Source organism: Sorex araneus, chromosome 2 (genome assembly GCF_027595985.1).
Source record: "Sorex araneus isolate mSorAra2 chromosome 2, mSorAra2.pri, whole genome shotgun sequence".
Lineage (NCBI taxonomy): Eukaryota > Metazoa > Chordata > Mammalia > Eulipotyphla > Soricidae > Sorex > Sorex araneus.
This window is the reverse complement of record NC_073303.1, coordinates 261725933-261744485: the sequence shown is the minus strand read 5'-3', so window position 1 is coordinate 261744485 and position 18553 is coordinate 261725933. Positions and strand designations below refer to the sequence as shown.

The 18553-nt window shown below is 58.9% G+C and overlaps 1 protein-coding gene and 1 long non-coding RNA gene across 3 annotated transcripts in view; one reads left to right on the top strand and one right to left on the bottom strand.

Annotated features, from left to right (window-relative positions):
- The window catches only part of LOC129402198 (uncharacterized), an 85187-nt gene extending 75023 nt beyond the window's left edge, over positions 1 to 10164 (bottom strand). For both annotated transcript variants that reach the window (XR_008628582.1, XR_008628581.1), the window contains exons 1-2: positions 9965 to 10164; positions 7568 to 7627 (exon numbers count right to left, since the gene is read on the bottom strand). This is a non-coding gene — a long non-coding RNA (uncharacterized LOC129402198). The remainder of the gene's footprint in view (positions 1 to 7567; positions 7628 to 9964) is intronic.
- A 225-nt stretch (positions 10165 to 10389) lies between these two features.
- On the top strand, positions 10390 to 17383 carry BOD1 (biorientation of chromosomes in cell division 1). Its single transcript, XM_004611572.2, has 4 exons — positions 10390 to 10764; positions 11714 to 11838; positions 15632 to 15843; positions 16780 to 17383. The coding sequence occupies exons 1-3, from the start codon at positions 10546 to 10548 to the stop codon at positions 15822 to 15824; spliced, it is 537 nt and encodes a 178-aa protein (XP_004611629.2). The 5' UTR covers positions 10390 to 10545; the 3' UTR covers positions 15825 to 15843; positions 16780 to 17383.
- The last annotated feature ends 1170 nt before the right edge of the window (positions 17384 to 18553 follow it).

Below are 18553 nucleotides of genomic sequence, written 5' to 3'. Positions count from 1 at the left end.
GGAATGAAGGCAACACTGTGCCCCAGGGTGCAGGGATGGAAACTGGGGCGTCTCCAATGTCCCCCGAGATAGGCGAGGAGGTGGCGGTGGCCGGAGTCAAACACAGAAGCTCCTGTCCGTGGTCAGTAGCTGGGCCTGGCCATGCGGTCTTGGGGGCTTCGGATCTGTCTCGGCCCCGCCCTCCTAGTTCGAGGTTCTGGTCAGCAGCTGGCCCCAACCCAGAGGGGGTCACGGCTCCCGCTGCCCTGAGCCCGTTCCCAGCAGCCAAGGTGACCTTCTGTTTGGAATACTCCTTGGGCGCAGTGAGGTTTGCTGAGGCCACAGGCGGAGAGAGGACTACGCCCCCCCCCCCCCCCCGGCTGCCATGCGGCCCTCCCACATAGTCCGGCTCTGCCCCCTTCTCTACTGCCTTCCTGCCCCACCAGCTCCTCCTCCCAGAGGGCTGTCCTGGCCTCCGACAGTGGGGGTGCCCCCTGCATCTCCTGGGGTGCACCCACCCACTGCGCCTGCCCTGAGCCTGTTGCCCCAACTGCACACATGCCCCCCTGTGCCCGACTGGACCAGCACATGCCCTTGGTCCCGCCCTGATGCTGAGTGGGCGACCCCAGGGTGTGCACATCCCCACTGGCCGGGCGTGGGAGCCACAGATCGCCCGGGCAGGGGCAAGCTCGGGAGGGAGGGACCTTTGGACAAGAGTGGACACACAGGCTGCCACGCTGAGGGACAAGGGCCAGTGGGCACCCCAGCATGCTGGGCTGTCAATCAAATCAGCTGGCTGGCCCAGAGAGCCCCGAGGGCGGTGCCTGCCTTGGGTTCCGGAAGGCCCGGCACAGGAGCGTGAAGGGGCGGGGGTGCTCAGTGTGGGAGAAGGGAAGGGTCAACGGGCATCTGCAGTAGCCCCATCCCCCAAGCAGAGGGGACAGACGCCCTGCTCAGCACGAAGCCGGCCACCAGAGGCCCCTGGCACGTAGGCATGAGCCCTCACGGTGGCCACGCTGGAAGACAGTGACCCAGCCCGGCTTCCTTCTGCCGCCCAGGCCTGGGGGTGGGGGAGTCCTGGAGGAAGGCAGCCCTCAGAGCTGGTACCGGGCTTGGGGCCCTGGGGGTGGGGGGAGCGGGACCTCGGGCATGCTCCACTTCAGGAGTGGAAGCCACCAGTTGTAGCTGTAGAAGCCACCGGTTTCCTGCACCGGGAAACATCAGGGCGGCTCATATCCTAGCGGAGATGCTCTGGAAAAATGGAGATTCCACGCGGCCTGGCGTGGGTGCTGCTGCCCCCTTCAGGTGGGCCTGAGCACTGCAGCCCATCCCAACGCCCACCATTCTGGGGGCTTTCAGGGTCTCCCTGGCTCTGCGGTGCCCTGGACAGACAGACAGATCCTCCTCCAACCAGCTCATCGTGTCTGTGGCGGGGGGAGTGGAGGTAAACAGCTCTGCCCTGCTGTCTCTCACCCCTCACCCAGAAACCCTCTGGAAGGCAGCCCAGCCAGAGAAGGGCGCCCCAAACCCCAGTTCACGCGAAGGAGGCTCGGTTCCTCCCCAACAGGCTGTGCTTTTAAATCCACCCCCACACCACCCCAACGCAACAATTAGCAGCTCCTGCAGCCATCCCAGTCTGACCTAGGACCCTCTAGCCAGATCCAGAACCTTCCAGCCTGATCTAGAACCTGTCACAGCTTCGGATTGATCCCAAAGGCTCACTGAGCTGGTCCCTGCACGCCCTCCAGTTACCCGCGACCCCAGCCATCTGCCCCACGGGCGCCATGTTCCAGCCCACGTACCCCAAAGCACCGCCCCATGACCCCCTACTGCCATTGTCCGCCCTGTTCCGATTCCCAGGTGTCCCCGGCACTCTGCCTTCCGACCTCTGGTGGTCCCCCACCCCATGCGGAACACGAACACGGCCCCTGCCCCCGAGCCCTGGGGTTTCAGCCCCACCTGGGGCGGGGGCTCACAACTATACTCTCCGGGGGCAGGGTTAGGTGATGGGGACGGGCACAAGAGCAGCCGTGAGGCTGAGCGCGGGAGAGAACACACTTTCAAGACTCTGAGGGAAAATGCAAATGAGCACCGGCTCTGGGTCTCAGGAGGACCCAGACTGTTCTGGGACCTGCACCAGGCTGCCCGAGTGCCAGGGTGCGAACCGATGCTCGGCGGGGCAGACAGACAAACCAACTCGAAGACCTCGGACTTGAGGCCAGTGCTCGGTTTCCCTGGGGGGGCATGCCCCCGAGGGTGCAGGGCCAGGGAGTGAGGTCACCACTGAGATGTTTTCTGCCCAGACGTCCCCGGGGGCCACCCCCAGGAGGAGCATGTCATTCCTCCAAACCGTGCCAGCACCCTGGGCCCCCTGGGACCTGAGGCACCGCTGGGAGAAGGAGCTGCTTGCGTCGTCCCTGGACAGCAGAGCCAGACTGGGGTTTGGGAAAGGAGACAGGCCCGGAGCAGCCAGGGAGTTGTGCTACCTCTGGGCACGGGAAGTGGTGCATACTGGACCGGCTCTCTCTCTGCTGGAAAAACGTGACCATTTTCCTTGGCTGGGGTGGATCTCTGGAGAGAAAGTCCAAGTGGAGCAGGAGTGCTAGTACGGGGGGGGGGGGGAGGGTGTTTGCCTCGCATGCTGACACCTGGCTCAACCCATGGCACCCCATGTGGTCCCCAAGCCTGCAAGTAATCCTGAGTGCAGAGCTGCATAACCAGAAGTAACCCCTGAGCAACACACACACACACACACACACACACACACACACACACACACACACACGAGAAAGTAAAAATCTGTGGTTCTGGGTCCATGGAGGGCCTTGATATTTATCAAGGCAGGGGCTGGGTCTGCTCTCGGGAAGGGATGTGAAAGCATCTGAGCCCGCCCCTAGTGCAGCCCAAGGGGTGCTCGGCGGGGACACTGGAGAAGCGGCCTCCAGACGTGGCCCTGGGGCACTGTGTCTCCTCTCCCAAGAATCCACCCCTGGGCGACAGGTCTGTGTGACAGAGACCAGAGTCCCCTTCTGGAAGGCAGTCTTTAACGACCCAGAGGTCGCCAGGCCTGACAGCTCTCTGACATTTACTGGCTTTTACGACTGAGTGGATCCGCCCGGAAGCTGATCAGATGGCCCCAATCGATGGCCCTCTGGGCTGCTGCTTCCATGCGGGTGACACCGGATGCCTGGATCCCAAAGGAGCAGAAAGGATGACAGCATGCAGGGACGGCCACACTGATGGAACTCTGGGCATCCTTCCAGTCCCCAGGTTCCCCCTAACTCCAGATTCTTACACGCAGCCTCCCCGGGCCCGACAGGGTATGGCACTGGACTCCTTTAGAACCAGCCCCGAGCGTCTGCGGGAAAGCTGCCGCCAGGGAGGACCCAAAGACTCACCCGGGTGAGGCGCTGGACGGGTCCCACAGATTCGGGGGGTAGAGGCAGCCTCTCTGGGGAGGGGCCCTCCTGACTGGTTCTGAGGGTCAGGTGGGAATTCGCTGAGCAGGAAGGGATGGGAAAGGGCATCCGGGTGGGACGATAACGAGCCCCGACGCCCAGAGACACCGAGACTGTCTCTGTGTGCTGGGCATGCGGACTACAGGGGAGATCCATCCCTCTAAATCATTTTTCGAAAATGTTTAAGAACCATGGCTTACAAAGCTGAGCTTTAGGCATATGATATTCCAACACAGATACCACCACCACCAGCGTCCACGTCCCCCCACCCGTGTCCCCAGGTCCCCTCCCGGCCTGCCACCTTGCCAGGCACCTTATAAAGCTCGTGGTTGTGTTGGAACCGCGTGTTTTCAGAGTTGCTGAGTCTGTGCTTTCTACAGAGCAGGACCACTGCCCGTTACCCCGGCCCTGCACCCCCTTCCTTCCCCTTCTCATCTCCTTCCCTCCCCTGGTTTCTCTTCTTCTCTGACCTTCTCCTCCCTCTACTCTGGGCTTAAGGCAGACAGAGGCATCCCCCCTTTAAAACACCGCCACTCCGCCACTCCACTCAACACCTCTATTGCAAAAAACACCCCAAAGGAGAGAGAACAAAAGGGAATGCCCTGCCGCAGAGGTGGGTGGGGCGATGGGGGATGGGTCGTGGGTGGCGGGAGGGATACTGGGGACACGAGTGGAGGAGAATGGGCACTGGTGGAGGGATGGGTAAATGATCATTGTATGACTGAAATGCAAACACGAAAGTTCGTAAATTTATAACTACTGTACCTCACGGTGATTCACTAATAAAAAATTTTTTAAAAAAACCTTAAAAAATAAATAAAACTTCCATTTCATCATCAAAAAATAAAAAATAAACTAAAAATAAAACACCGTGCTCCCCCGTCCAGTTACTCTATACACAACACTGGACAGCACTTTCCTGAGGCGCCTGCGGGTGCGGGCAGTGCCCGGTGGCTCGGTGCTCGGGTGAAGCAGGGCATGAGGGACTCAGAATGTGCTAGAGGCCTGGGAGCACTTGCAGGCGAGCAGTGCCCCTGGAGCCCGGGGCCTGCATGCAGGAGACGCATGTCCTCCGTCCCTTCGGGCTATCTGCCCAGCCCAGCATCCATCACTTCTACCCCACCCCTGCCCAGTGCAGAGGAGAGTGGGGGTCTGGGAGGGCAGGAGCGAGGTGCTCGAGTAGGCGGCACAGGAGAACGCTGAGTGTTCAGGGCAGGAATCGGGCCCGAGCTGCTCAGTGTCTCATGCTGAGGTTCCAGCCTCGGAATTCTGGCCATAGACATGAAAAATAAGACAAATCTAAAACAGCTATTGCCAACTGCCCCAGTGACACGAGCATTTCCTGTGGAATTCACGGTTGGTTTGTGGGAGAAGGATCCAAGGAACGCTCAATCACAGCTCATCATTTTATTTCTTGGTTTTGAGGGCACCCCCGGCAGTGCCCTGGGCGGACTCCCAGGCTCTGTGCCCAAGGGTCACTCCATGGTGCTTCAGGGACCCCACACCGTGCCAGCGAGCAAGCTGGGGTCAGTTACCCCTAAGGTAAGCACCTTCGCCCCGTCCGCCCTCTCTGGTCCCGAGGCAGTTACACGAAATGTCACATCCAGGTCGTCTGATTCCAGAGGGCTATGAGAAAGGTGCTGAGGCAGGAGAGGCTGCCGGTCAAGCCCCCCTGTGGGAGCCCCGGGCTCTGGTCCTACTGCACGGTCCCGAGACTGCCAGGAGCAACCCCAGGACACACACCCGACCGAAGCCCAGATTAAGAGCCAGGTTAGTCCCGGTGTGTGTGTGTGTGTGTGTGTGTGTGTGTGTGTGTGTGTGTGTGTGTGTGTGTGTGTGTGTGTGTGTAAAGCTTTAGGACCGTGGCACCTCCCCTGCACCCTGCAGGCAATGATGGATTGTCTCCTCCTCCCAGGTCTGGGGCTCAGTGGCCCGTACGGGCTAAGCCGGAGACTCTGGGCCCTTTGTTCATTTGAGGGTCACAGGGATCCTGGCATTCCAAGAGTCCAGAGCCCCCTCCACCCTGCCCCAGGTCTCCCCCGCTCGGGGTCACGCCCTCGCCACACAGCCAGCTTCCCCGGAGCCTCCCGGGCTGCAACATGCTGGAGGGAATTCCAGGCATTCTGGGCGCCCACACGGCCAGCACGCCCGCGTCCCTGCTCACTCCCAGGGGCCGTCTGGGGGACCCTGGAATCCCACGTATGTGTCCGTAGGACGCTGGGCGCGCTTCGAAGGGGAGAGAGTCAGGGGTCGGAATGCAAGCAGCGGAGCCGAGTGGGGCCGGGTGCCAGTACGCCAAGGGTCGTTACCGATATGCCAAGAACGAGGCGCCTGCCCCGGGGAACTCCGTCCGCGCGCGCGGGCACCTCAGAATTTACAGCTGCCGCCTTCTGAACAGCTCGTCCTTCTCTCGGCCGTGGGCTGGGACAGGCGCAGCCGGGAGAGCAGAGGACAGTGGGAAAGGCGCTGGCCTTGCACACGGCTGGCCGGGGTTTCACCCTTGGTGGAGCAGAGTCCCCGAGTGCCCAGCAGGTGACCCTGAGCTCAGAGCTCGCCGAACCCCTGGCACTTTCAGGAGCGGGCTCCAAACACCATGAGGTGCAACCCCAGAATCAACAGAACCAAATGCAATGTTGTGCTGCCTTGGCAGAGGAAGGGGGGAGGGGCACGGCGTGATGGGGGGCCCAGTGCTGACCTGAGGGTGTCCCGGCCTGGTCGCAGCTGCTCTGTCCTCAGGGCCCCACAACCAGTGGCTCTGCTGACCACTGAGCACCAGCTGCTCGGATTCGCACCCGTGCTGGGGCCCCCACCGGGACCGGCAGCCCCCCGAGGGCTGGGCACGAATCCGACTTGGTCGCCAGTGGCCAGAGCTGTGGCCTGAGCTGAGGAGAGGCTAAGGATCCGGGGAGCATTGGGGGAGCAGCCGGGGGAGACGCCGGAGCCTTGAGGCCCAGGCCCGGGAGGTGGCTGCCGTTGGAGGTGCTCCACCCACGAGGCCGCCCCCGCCCCCACCCTCACCCACCACCGGCTTCAGCCTCTGCAAACCCCGCAGATCCCGGGAGGGTGCTGAGTGCAGGCGTTTCTATGGCAACTGTTACCATGGCACCAGAAGCCTGGCTCTGACTTCCGGGTGTGCTGACCCCCTCCTCCAGCTAAGGAGACTTGGGGTGGCGGGCTTGGGTTTGTGGGCAGGTGCAGGGCACTGGGTGAAAGGGCTCCACGACAGGTAGGTTAGCACAGGGCAGAGCTGGACCGCAGCGTGCAGAGGGGCTGGGGAGGGGGCCTGCCGCTCGGGGCAGGAGACCCGAGGAACAGCCAGCTAGCTGGGCCTCAGTCTTGCCTTCTGTAAAATGGGGATCCTCTGCACCCGTTTCAGGTACCCTACCAACAGGTACCAGGCCTGGCCCTGGCAGCCCCAACCCATAGCGACACTCAGAAGGCGGGAGGACTCACTTCACCTGCGGGAGCCCCCGAGCACCGGGCTGGGAGGAGCCCCTGAGATCCATGGGGTGTGGGCCCCCACGCCAATAAAATGCAAATCGGATTACGTGTATTGGGAGCCCACATGGGATGTGTGGGGCCAAGGCGGAGCCGGCAGCCTCCGCGCTCTCCAGGGCTGGCGGCCAGCAGTGCCCCCACCCACCTGCACTCGGGCTCCGAGACGGGAGGCCACACAGGCCCGAGCTGACCAGAAGCCCTGCCCGCCCCCCGCGAGTCTCGGGGCTGCTGAAACACCCTTGCGACAGGAAGGTGCTGAGGGGCAGCGGCCGGCCCGATGGCAGAGGCACTCGTCAAACACAGCCCTCCTCGCCCCGCCCGTCACGCTCGCCGACTGCCGCAATCACCCAAACCCCGCTGTGAACCAGAAAGCTCTGGACTGTTTCCCCGCCCGCCTGCAGACCCCAGCACCTGCCGCCACCGGGGCAGCCACCTTGGATGGGGAGGCCCTGTCCCTCCCGGACGCCCGTCCTCGGCCCTGGGCCTCACGCGGACACCGCACGCAGACGGAGCAGTACGGGGTCTCCGAGGTGGCCGCCCACTGGGAGACAGGCATGGCCGCAAGGCTGCTCAGAGTGCCGCTTCCAGAGGGCCAGGCCGGGCTCTCGGGAGCACCCTGCTGGAGCACTCACCTCTCTCAGGCTCGGTGGGGTTCCGTCTCCAGAGCCAGGACACGGCTGTGCAGCCCCTGCCTGGGAGAGAACACACAGTGTCATCGTGAGCCGGGGTGGGGGGCCGCAGCCAATGAAGGACAAGGCTTCAAGGCCAGGAAGGTCGGGCCATGACCCTGGCTGAATCCCCGTCATATGAGCCCACCACGTGGCACTCCTGAGCACAGAGCCAGGAACAGCCCTGGGTACGGCCCAGGACCCACCTCCTCCCCACACACATAACAGGTGAACAAACGGGCGGACTGGCCGGATCTGGTTCAGCACCGTACAAACATCTCTATGCTCGTTTCTGTGCCACACCCGCCGCGGTGCTCAGGGATGGTCCTTACGCAGCCAAGCAGGCCCGATCCTGGGCACCGCATACGGTCCCCCGGCCCCATCAGGAGTGACCCCTGGGCTGTGGAGATGCTGCCCCATGCCTTCGCTCTCGCTGCAAGTGCGCACGCCACTGCCCCAGGGCCCAGCCCCCCAGGACAAGCGACAGCGACAACCCCTGCCTTGCAGGAATTCAGAACTTAGCAGAGGAGTCAGAGAAATGATTGAATCCTAACCCACATGGCAATTCGGGACGGGGACACTAGTGAGCACTGGCTAAGGACCATGATGAAGCCAAAATGAGGCTTCCACCTCTCGTAGGTGCCAAGGAACTGAGGTCATAGAGGTGCTGCAACTTCCTTAAAGCCACACAGCCCCAAAGTGTCAGTGCCATCTAATGCAAAAGAAAATAAAAAGTGGGCCCGAGGGATAGTACAGCGGGAAGGGTGTTTGCCTGGCACGTGGCTGACCCAGGTTCGATCCCCGGCACCCCATAGGGTTCCCTGAGCACTGCCAGGAGTGATTCTTGAGTGCGGAACCAGGAGTAACGCTGAGCATCGCCAGGTGTGACCCCCAAAGCCAAAAAAGATAAAATTAAGAAGTCTTCAGTGGAGTTTTTGTATAAACCATCCAGCACCTCTTTGGGCCACTTAGAAACCAATCTGAGCACTGGGAACCAAGAGTAATCTCTTCCCAAGGGGTGACAGCACCTGCTTATCGGGCCACAGTCTGGGCTCAGTCCCCTGCAGCACCTCACGGTCCCCAACCGCCAAGCGACCCACCGAGGGATCTAATGATGCTGGCCTCCGCCAAGGAACTGCTGGAGGCCAGCGTTATTAGCGCAGCAACAGCCCCCCCTGGCGCCTACTGCAGTGACCTACACTTCCGGACTGGGCTCCCACCCTCTGTGGGACAGCTGCCCTTGACTCTGCACCCAACACCCCACTTCTATCGATAGCAGGTGCAGGTCTCACGAAAGAAAGTTCCAGCAGCCCCGTACAGCTCACAACCACCAGTGAGACTGTTAAAGGACGACTCTTAGCTGCCCGTTTCTAGCATCCATTCGGTCATGCAGATGATGCCAACATCTCCCGCCCTCACGCTTCCAGTGACACCTCCATCACCCCACACACATGCACACATGTTCTCACACACACACAGTATCCCTGTCACACACGTTCACACTTACACTCTAAACACTCGCATATGCACGCTACGCTCTGACATGAGCAGAAACAGCCTTAAGTCAATGCCCTGCTCTTTCTCTCCTCTCCCCCCTCTCTCTCTCCCTTCCCTCCCTCCCCCTCTCTCTGTTTTTGTTTTGGGGCCACATCTGGCAGTGCTCAGGGCTTACTCCTGGCTCTGCACTCGGGGACCTCCTGGCGGGGCCCTGGAGTGTGGTGCAAGACTGGGATTCACATCCTCTTCTGTCACTAGCTGTCTGCGTCAGGCCACGCACTTTCCACGTCTGTAAAATAGCAATAAGCATCCTTGCCTTGCAGATGGCGTGAAGAGGCAACGGCGAATGGTGGGCCCGGCAGACTCCAAATACCCAACAAGAATGACTACAGCCTTTTTTGTTTTTGTGGGGGACTACACCCGGGGTGCTCAGGGCTGACTCCTGGCTCTGTGCTCAAGGATCACTCCTGGTGTTGCTCAGGGACCCTAATCCACGTCAGCTGCATGCAAGGCCCTACCTGCTCTCCTGTATCTCGGCCCCAATCATTGTCATTTTTATCATAGGGTTTTGTTTGATTTGGTCTAGGAGCGACACCCTGGCTCTGCGTTTGGGAATCACTCCTGGCGGGCTCATAGGACCACACGGGCTGCCACGGACCGAACCGCACAGCAGGGGGAAGGCCAACGCCCTACCTACTGTACTCTCCGGCCTCTTTCGGGACAGACAGTATTTATTATCGGGCAGAAAATGCAGAGACGACACCATCTAGGGAGTCTTTTCGTCATTCTGTGCACTTCCCTTAACATCCCGCCCCCCACACTGGACAAGAGAAAATTCCAGGAGGCCGCCACTTTCCCCATTACCGGGCTCGGCGCTTTTTCGTCCACGGAGGGTGCCGTGTGCACGTTAGAAACGGAGCCTCCGAAGCCCTGAGGTATGGCTCGCTCCCTAAGGGCAAGCCTGCGACTCGCTACCTTGCACCGGCCCCGCAGCTGATTCTGATAATCATTCTGGCGCTGCTGGGGCCGGGGCTGATCTGGCGCGCCAGCCCGGCCAGGTTGCAGCCATCACCGCGAGTGGAGCCTACAGTTCCCACAATGCCCCGCGAGCCCACGAGGCGCGCGGTGCCTGCCGGGAGTTGTAGTTCTTGGCGGCCCACCTTCCCCTATAAAGACCGCCGGCGACGCCCGGGGAGACTCCCCGCCCCACAATGCCCCGGCCCATTGTGACGTCATCCCCGGGGCGCCGGCGATTGGGTGGTTGGTTTCCCCCGCCTCAGCGGCCTCGGTCGCCTCCCCGGCCACCTCAGCCTCCGCCGTCGCCGCCGCCTCCTCCACCCCCGCCACCCCCGTCCCCGGCTCCTCCGCTGCATCCTCGCGACGCGGGCCCGCCGTCCGTGGGGGGGCGCCGCCTCTGCTGCTCCTCGCGGGCCCGGGCCGCGGCCATGGCGGACGGCGGCGGCGCGGGCGCGGTGGGCGGCGGCGCGGGCGCGGCGGGCGCGGCGGCGGGCGCGGCGGGGCCCAGCGCGGGCGGCGGCGCGGTGAACCCGGCCACGCTGCCCCCCGGGGACCCGCAGCTCATCGTCCTCATCGTGGAGCAGCTCAAGAGCCGCGGCCTGTTCGACAGCTTCCGCCGGGACTGCCTGGCCGACGTGGACACCAAGGTGACGGCGAGGCGGAGGTCCGGGCGCGGCGTGGGGGCGTGGGCCGGGGCAGCCGGCGGGCACCGCGGACGCAGGGTCAGGAGTCGTCCCGGCGCAGAGGTAGCGGCGGAGGAACGCGCTGCCCTCTGGCCGCTCCCCCGGGCCCTCCCGTCCACTACCGTCCACTCCTCCCGTGCACGCTCGTCCGCTCCTCCCGGTCCCTCCCGTCCACTCCTCCCGGGCTTCACGTCCACTCCGGTCCGTTCCTCCCATCCACGCTCGTCCGCTCCTCCCGGTCCGTCCTGTCCACTCCTCCCGGTCCGTCCTGTCCACTCCTTCCGGGCTCTCACGTCCACTCCGGTCCCTTCCTCCCGTCCACTCCTGTCCACGCTCGTCTGCACCTCCCGGCCCCTCCTGTCCACTCCTCCCGGTCCGTCCTGTCCACTCCTCACGGGCTCTTCCGTCCAATCCTCCCGGGCTCTCCCGTCCACTCCTGTCCACGCTCGTCCGCTCTTCCCGGTCCCTCCCGTCTGCTCCTCCCGGTCCGTCCTGTCCACTCCTCCCGGGCTCTCCCGTCCACTCCTGCCGACGCTCGTCCGCTCCTCCTGGTCCGTCCCGTCCTCTCCTCCTGGTCCGTTCTGTCCACTCCTCCCGGGTTCTCCCGTCTGCTTCTCCCTGTCCCTCCCGTCCACTCCTCCCGTCCACTCCTGTCTGCTTCTCCCAGCTGGCTAGCGCGTGGGGGCGAGGAGCAGGGCAGCGCTAGCTCTCACCGCCCCACCCCACCTCCCCTGGAGGCCCCCCCATCAGTGTGCAGTGGCCCGCAACCCCACTGAAGCAGGCAGACCGGCGCCACAGGTCAGCGTCTCCTGGGCCCGGGGCCCGAGTTCATTTCTGGACAAACCGCGTTCTGGGTGAGTGCTCCGAGACCCGCTGCCGCCCGCCTCACCGCCCCTCTTCTCTGTTACTACAGCCGGCCTACCAGAACCTCAGGCAGAAAGTGGATAATTTTGTGTCGACGCACTTGGACAAGCAAGAGTGGAACCCGACCATGAACAAAAACCAGTTGCGCAACGGCCTGCGGCAGAGCGTGGTGCAGTAAGTGGGCAGCAGGCAGACGGGGTCCCGTGCACCCGGGCCCTATTGTTCTTTTGAGACCACTTTGGCGCTGAACCTGCCTCTATATTCTTCCTTTTGGTCTTGGGGCCCCGCCTGGGGTGCTTGAGGCTTACTCTGAATCACTCCTGGAGGGGCCCAGAGGACCAGAGGTGGGGTCTTCGAGTTAAACCTTGGCTGGCTGCATGTATGGCCTGTGCCTGAACCTGCTGTTGTTCCAGCCCCCTGCGTGCCTCCCCTCAAAAAAAAAAAAAAAAACTTTTAATGTAATTATTTTTCTGTCACCATACTCTTCCTCACTACTCTATCCCAAGAGTTTGATGAGGTACATTGGTAGGTTTGGGTTTGGGTTTTTTGCCACACCTGCCAGTGCTCAGGGCTTACTCCTTGCTTGAATTCTGGGATCACTCCTGGCAGGACTCTAGGGACCAGAAGGGGGTGCTGGGGATTGAACCTGGGTCAGCCATGTGCAGGATAATGCCTTGCCTGCTGTACTATCAATCTCCCTAGCCCTGACATTGTACTATTGCTCCCCCTCCCTGACATTGGTTAGATTTATTTTTTTTTTAATAGTAGTTGTAGCACGGTGGGTAGGGCATTTGCCTTACACACGGCCAACCCGGGATTGATTCCTCCGCCCATCTTAGAGAGCCCAGCAAGCTGAGAGTATCCCACCCGCATGGCAGAGCCTGGCAAGCTACCTGTGGCATATTCGATATGCCAACAATAGTAACGAGTCTCATAGTGGAGACGTTATTGGTGCCTGCTCGAGCTAATTGATGAACAACAGAAGGACAGTGCTACAGTGCTATTAAAATAGCTTTATTAGAGAGTATTTTTTTTTTTTTGAAGTAACAGACTTTATTTAGAAGGTCTTAGGGAAGGAGGAAGGGATAAGTGGAAAAGGAAAACCAGTAGGAGTAACGCGCTCAAGAAAGAACACGGGCTCCTCCAAAGATGGAGAGAGCTCTACACACACCCTAGCACTGGACACGAAAGCATGAAAGTACACATCTCAAGGGGGGAGATGCGGGCGACACATGTGCTCGGCCACATGGCACAAGCAGCACATGGGCTCAGGCAGCATGTGCGCCGAGAGTATTTTTTTATCGTAGTGGTTTTGTCTTGCAATTTTGGGTTATATTCATTTAGAAACATTATTTTTTTGAAAAATTTATTTATTTTATTGAATCACGCTGTGGAAAGTTACAAAGCTTTTAAGCTTACGTCTCAGTTATACAATGCTTGAACACCCGTCCCTTCAGCAGTGCACATATTCCACCACCAAAAACCCAGTATACCTCCCACCCTCCACCCTGCCTGAGTAGCTGATAAATTTCACTTCACTTTCTCTTTACCTTGATTACATTCCATATATCAACACAAAACTCACTATTATTGTTGGAGTTTTCCCCCCCAAAAAAAGCCCTGCTGAAAAGGAAGCATTTGATAGTTTTCCATTGCTGAGAATAAGGAGATATGAAGTTGCGCGGCTGCAATAGCTGCCGCGCGGTTTGGGATTTCTATATTTTAGTATTTTAGTAACTAAGTCCAGGGAGATTTATGCTAGAGATTGCATCATTTCCCTTCCTGGGGCAGCATGGGGCTATGGCCTAGTTCACAGTCTAGAGACATTTCTGCGAGTAGTCTAGCTGGCCTCTGGATCGTGATCGATCAGCCACAGAGCGGCCACACAAATGTGTAGCCACCCGGGTCGCATCTCGGCGGAGAGCATGCCTGTATCACCCCTGTCCCGAGATCACGCACGGGTTCCACTGTTGCAAGTTCATACCTCTTTTTTTTTTTCCCCTTCCCGCGCCTCCAAGTTACCTCCTTAATGGTCCTTATAAAATGGCAGACACCACGCCGTCTTTCCCTGAAAAGGTAAAAAAAGCCGAGAAAGACCTTTCTCCTCAGCCAGTGTGGGGCTATGGCTTAGTTCACAGTCTAGAGATATTTCTGCAAGCAGCTGCTGGTATCAGAAGTAGTCTAGCTGGCCTCCGGATCGTGGTCGATCGTCACAGAGTGGCCACACAAACGTGTGGCCACCTGGGTCGAATCTCGGCGGAGAGCACTAGAAACACTAGAAACATTATTAATTCTGCCACAACAGCTCATTTCCAAATCTTTTCAGTGTTCATTTATAGCATTTGATTGTGGTGATATCTCTCACCAAATTTCATCGAGGCCCTAAAAATTTCATTATGAAATTACATCACTTACTAGGAAATGGTCTGCTATGTGATAGAGAAATATAATATTGAGATTCTGACAAATTGAGAATGATTATATCCACAAAAATAAATGAAGCTCACCATTTATGAGCTTCATTTCACTTTACATGAATTTTATTTATTTATTTTTATTTATCTGTTGGCTTTTTGGGTCACACCCAGCGATGCACAGGGGTTACTCCTGTCTCATGCACACTGGCACAGGGGACCATATGGGATGCTGGGAATCGAACCCAGCATCGATTCAGCCCGATCCGCTGTGCTATCACTCCAGCCCCTATTTTTGTTTTTTTAATTGAATCACACTGAGATACAGTTACAAAGTTGTTCATGATTGGGTTTCAGTCATACAGTGTTCTAACACCCGTCCTTTCACCAGTTTACATTTCCCTCCATCAATGTTCCCAGTTTCTCTCTCACCCTCCTCTACGGCAGGCACTTTTCTTTCTCACTCTCTCTTTCTCTCTCCCTCTCTCTCCCTCCCCCACACCCCAACCCCTCCCTCCCCCTCCCTTCCCCACCTTTCCCCCCATTTTTTGGCATTATAGTTTGCAATACAGATACTGAAAGGTTATACACGATGAATTTAAATATTATCCACAAAACACCAGCTGTGAATAATGCCATGAATATCCCTACTTTAAATGTATCACATTTTCAAAACTTTGTAAATTTTTTTAAGGTTTTTTTTTTTTTTTTTTAAATTACCACAGACATTGGTCAGTTTGACTAACAAAAGTTAGTTAAACTGCTTCAAAAAAGGCTGGGGGTGGGGAGTCCTGGATCTATCGTAAAACAGCAGGTTTGCACGCAGTTGACTCAGGGTCAGTCCCTGGCACCCCATACGGTCCCCTGAGCCTACCAGGCGTGATCCCTGAGCACTGCTGGGCATTACCAAATAGCCCCCACCCACTCCCAGAGAAAAGAACTTGAGGAGAGCAGAGAGATGAAGGGTTGAGCGCGTGCCCAGTTTATGCGAGGCCCCTGCTTCTGTCTCTGACTCCGCCGGCCTCTGAGCACTCTGTGAAGCCTGGTGGTCCTTGCACCTCTGTGGGGGACCCTCGTGCTTAACCGTTAAGCCTATACCACGGGGCTGAATGTTGCCATAAGTGGCCTTGGGGTTCCTGGACCCACCAGGGGTGGCTTCTCATTACTAGAAGGAAACAGCAGCTGAATGGTTTGCTTCCAGGTGGTGGGATAGGCCGGGCGCTGGCCAGAGGGCTGGAGTACTCGCTTTCCGATCCCCAGCACCACTGGTATCCCAAGCGCTGAGTTGGGAGTTGCCCCAGCTTTTCAAAAAGCAACATAACTGTTTGCCTCTAGAGGATGCGACCGCTGAAGAACCTTGGTGTGGGTGAGAGGGTGGCGGCGAGGGTGGTCGGTCGCCGCTGGTTGTGACGTTCCCTGTGAGAGTGAGCCCGCGCCTGGCGGGTTGCCCTCAGACTCCCGGGCACACAGTGGGCGTGAGCTGGACTCCTGATGCCCACGCGGAGGGTGGGGGGCGGCGTGCGCACACCAGAGCCAGGCTCTCTCCCCCCAAGGTCAGGGATGCTGGAGGCCGGCGTGGACAGGATCATCTCTCAGGTTGTGGACCCCAAGCTCAACCACATCTTCAGGCCGCAGATCGAGCGCGCCATTCACGAGTACTTGGCGGCCAAGAAGAAAGAAATCCTGCCCGTCCTGCCCCTGGAGCCCGACGGCCAGGAGCCCCCACCGCCCAAGGACGCTTCGTAGGGCTGGCTCCGGCTTAGAGGTTTGTCTGGTGGACAGACGGTGGGGCATGGGGCAGATGGCAGGCGTTCTGAAAGCGTTCACTGCAGACGGACTGGTGCTCTTGGAGCCCGTCATTTGGCATAAACTCAGGCAGCGTTTCCCGCTGACTCAAGTGAGTTTCTCAAGTGACTCAAGTGAGTTTCTCACTGACTCGTGAGTATGGTTTTTGGTTTGGGTGGACTTTTGGTTTATTCAATTTTTCTCTGGGAACAGGCACTGTGAGAGACCTTGGAGGGGGGCACTTGCAGTGCGAGTCTTGTTGCTGGAGATGCTTCCGTGAGCCTCAGCCTGCAACGAGTGTGACATCAGCCGTGCAGGCTAGTGGGTGGAAAGGGCGGCAGAGCCCACTGGCACCCTGGGTGGGGTCTAGCAGATCACAGTTTGTTGCCATGGGGACTCCTGTTAGAAATATGCTCCCCTCCCCCTCCCCTTTTTTTTCAAATTTCATTTGGAATTTAAACATTTGGCAGCAGCTGCTGCACAAAACAGTGCTTTCTGCAGGGCTCCTGAAACGGAGTACTCGGGAACGGAGGCCAGCGAGGACGTGGACCCTCAGCCAGGCTCAGGTTCCTGGGGCGCGCTGTGCCCTTGCTTACACCTCACTGTTCCCCCGGGGTGGTTCTTTTAAGGATCTGCTAGAAGTGTCAGTGCGGGACCCAAGCACGAGCTGCCCACACATGCCCTCCAGGAGCGGTCCAGGCTGGGCTGGTCTGCTGGGACCCTCCTAACCCTCGCGCATAGATGGGGCCGGCGGCAGCTTGCAGTGAAAGGCAACGCCGAGACTTGGGCCTGACTTTTTCCCCGTCTATTTAACACGAACGCTTTATATTCCCCCCAACCCCCCCAATATACACCCCCCCCAAAAAAAAAAGTAAAGAAAAAGTAGCATCTGGAGCTGATTCTCTTTTCTTTTTAGAACACACCTGACGCCTTTTGGAAGCCCCTGGCATTAAGGTGAAGAAGTGGGCCTATGGCTTCACGATCAAGGCCAACCATGGCTCCCCATGACCTCAAGACTGACGGGTGGAGCCGTGTCCCCAGTGAACAGAAAGCCAGTTTGGGGGTAGGGACGTTCACACGCACCTCACCCCATGACACTACACTACAAGGATAAAAAGTATGACATCAGCCTGTGCTTGTCCTGAACCTTTATACTGGAACTTGGGGGCAGTGTGGATTGTAGGGTTGGTTTTGTGGGGTGGAGTGGGAGACAGAAAGCGCCTGTGGAGAGACACAAGCCCGGAAGACACAGAGATAGTGACAGTTCTACAGTGGCATTTCCCTCAGGTGTGCACTGGCACATTCGAGTCACCGAGTTGGAGAGTTGAGGCCAGTGTGACTGCCTTGTGGCTCTTTCCTCCCCGCCGTCCCCCTACCCCCAAGCAGGGCCAAATTCGGGACTCTCGGTGGCATGAGGGGCTACCGCCTGGGTGTCGGCTGTTTATTTTGTTCTTGTGCTTGTGGTTTTTGTCTCGATGTCTCTTTAAAAGCGAGTGCAGAATAAAGGCTGAAGTTTTGTAGTGATGGTGTCTTGCCCCAGGCTTCCGGCAGCCGTGGGACCCTGCTGCTGTTGTGGGCTCCAGTGGTTGGCCGGGCGGGGGGGGGGTCACACACATTAGACAACTCCCCGTCCCCAGATGCCAATGGGTGGCTCGCCGCTGGGGGCAGCACCCACTCCCACTGATGCCTTCATTGTATCCCTGGTTCTTAACTTTGAAGGTGCAGAAAGATCACCGGGGTAGCTTGGAAAAATATCTCCTTTTCTCCTTGGTTTTTGCATCCTACTCGGCAGTGCTTGTTCTGTGCTCAGGAATCACTCCTGGCTGTGCTTGGGGAGTATACGGGGTGCCGGGGGTGGAACCAGGCTCAGCCACCTGCAAGGCAAGTGCCCTACCCACTGTGCTTTCTCTCCAGCCCCCTCCTTTGCTCCTTTCCTTGTCCTTAGCCAAATGTGTCCATTTGACCGGTACCGTGTAGATCTTTGGCCAGTACCTGGGCCCTGCCTTTTGGGAGGCAGAAGGAGTAGGACTTCTGTTTGACCAGTAACCATTTAGGTCTTTGGTCAGTACCTGGGCCCCCTGGCTGGGGTGGGTGTCCTGGGCACTGTCGTTTGACCAGTACCTGTGTAGGTCTTTGGCCAGTGGCTCGCCCCCTGCCGTGGGGAAGCGCAAAGGCCGCCCCGGCTGAGTCTGTGCTGCTGCTCAGCTCCTAGTGCAGTTCAGCTATCGCGGGCTTCACACTTGTTACGGCCCCGCACCATGAGCCTCTTCCCCCTTCTCCCTGTGCACCCCTAAATTAGGACTATGAAGGGCCCGTGTGCCCATCTGAGCCAGCTAGCCACACGTGCAGCACAGGCGGCTGTTAAGGCTGCAGCATCCTCTACCACCCCCATTGCCAAGTGCTCAGCACCCCAAGAGGGCCCCCTCCTCCTGTTCCCTTGATTAGATGTTGATGTGGACGAGGCTTCTCCCTACTCCTGTGCGCTCAGAGGACGCGTTCTGCCACCTCTGTCGACCCTCCTGCCCACCCAGCAGCGATGACAGGTGCGATGAGCTGCCCACAGAGAACAGTGTCCTTTCCTCGTGCAGAACTTTGTCCTGTGTGGGGGCGCAGGGAGGCGGAGTCAGAGTTTAGGGAATTCTGGGGACTCTAGTGGTGAGTCTGACCAGTCGGGTTTGGCGCTTCCGGTA

Excerpts from the sequence above, each read along its gene's own strand:
- BOD1 (XM_004611572.2), top strand. The coding sequence starts at position 10,546 with ATGGCGGACGGCGGCGGCGCGGGCGCGGTGGGCGGCGGCGCGGGCGCG. Across the intron at positions 10,765-11,713 it reads TGGCCGACGTGGACACCAAG|CCGGCCTACCAGAACCTCAG; the intron begins GTGACGGCGAGG and ends CTGTTACTACAG. Across the intron at positions 11,839-15,631 it reads CTGCGGCAGAGCGTGGTGCA|GTCAGGGATGCTGGAGGCCG; the intron begins GTAAGTGGGCAG and ends TCTCCCCCCAAG.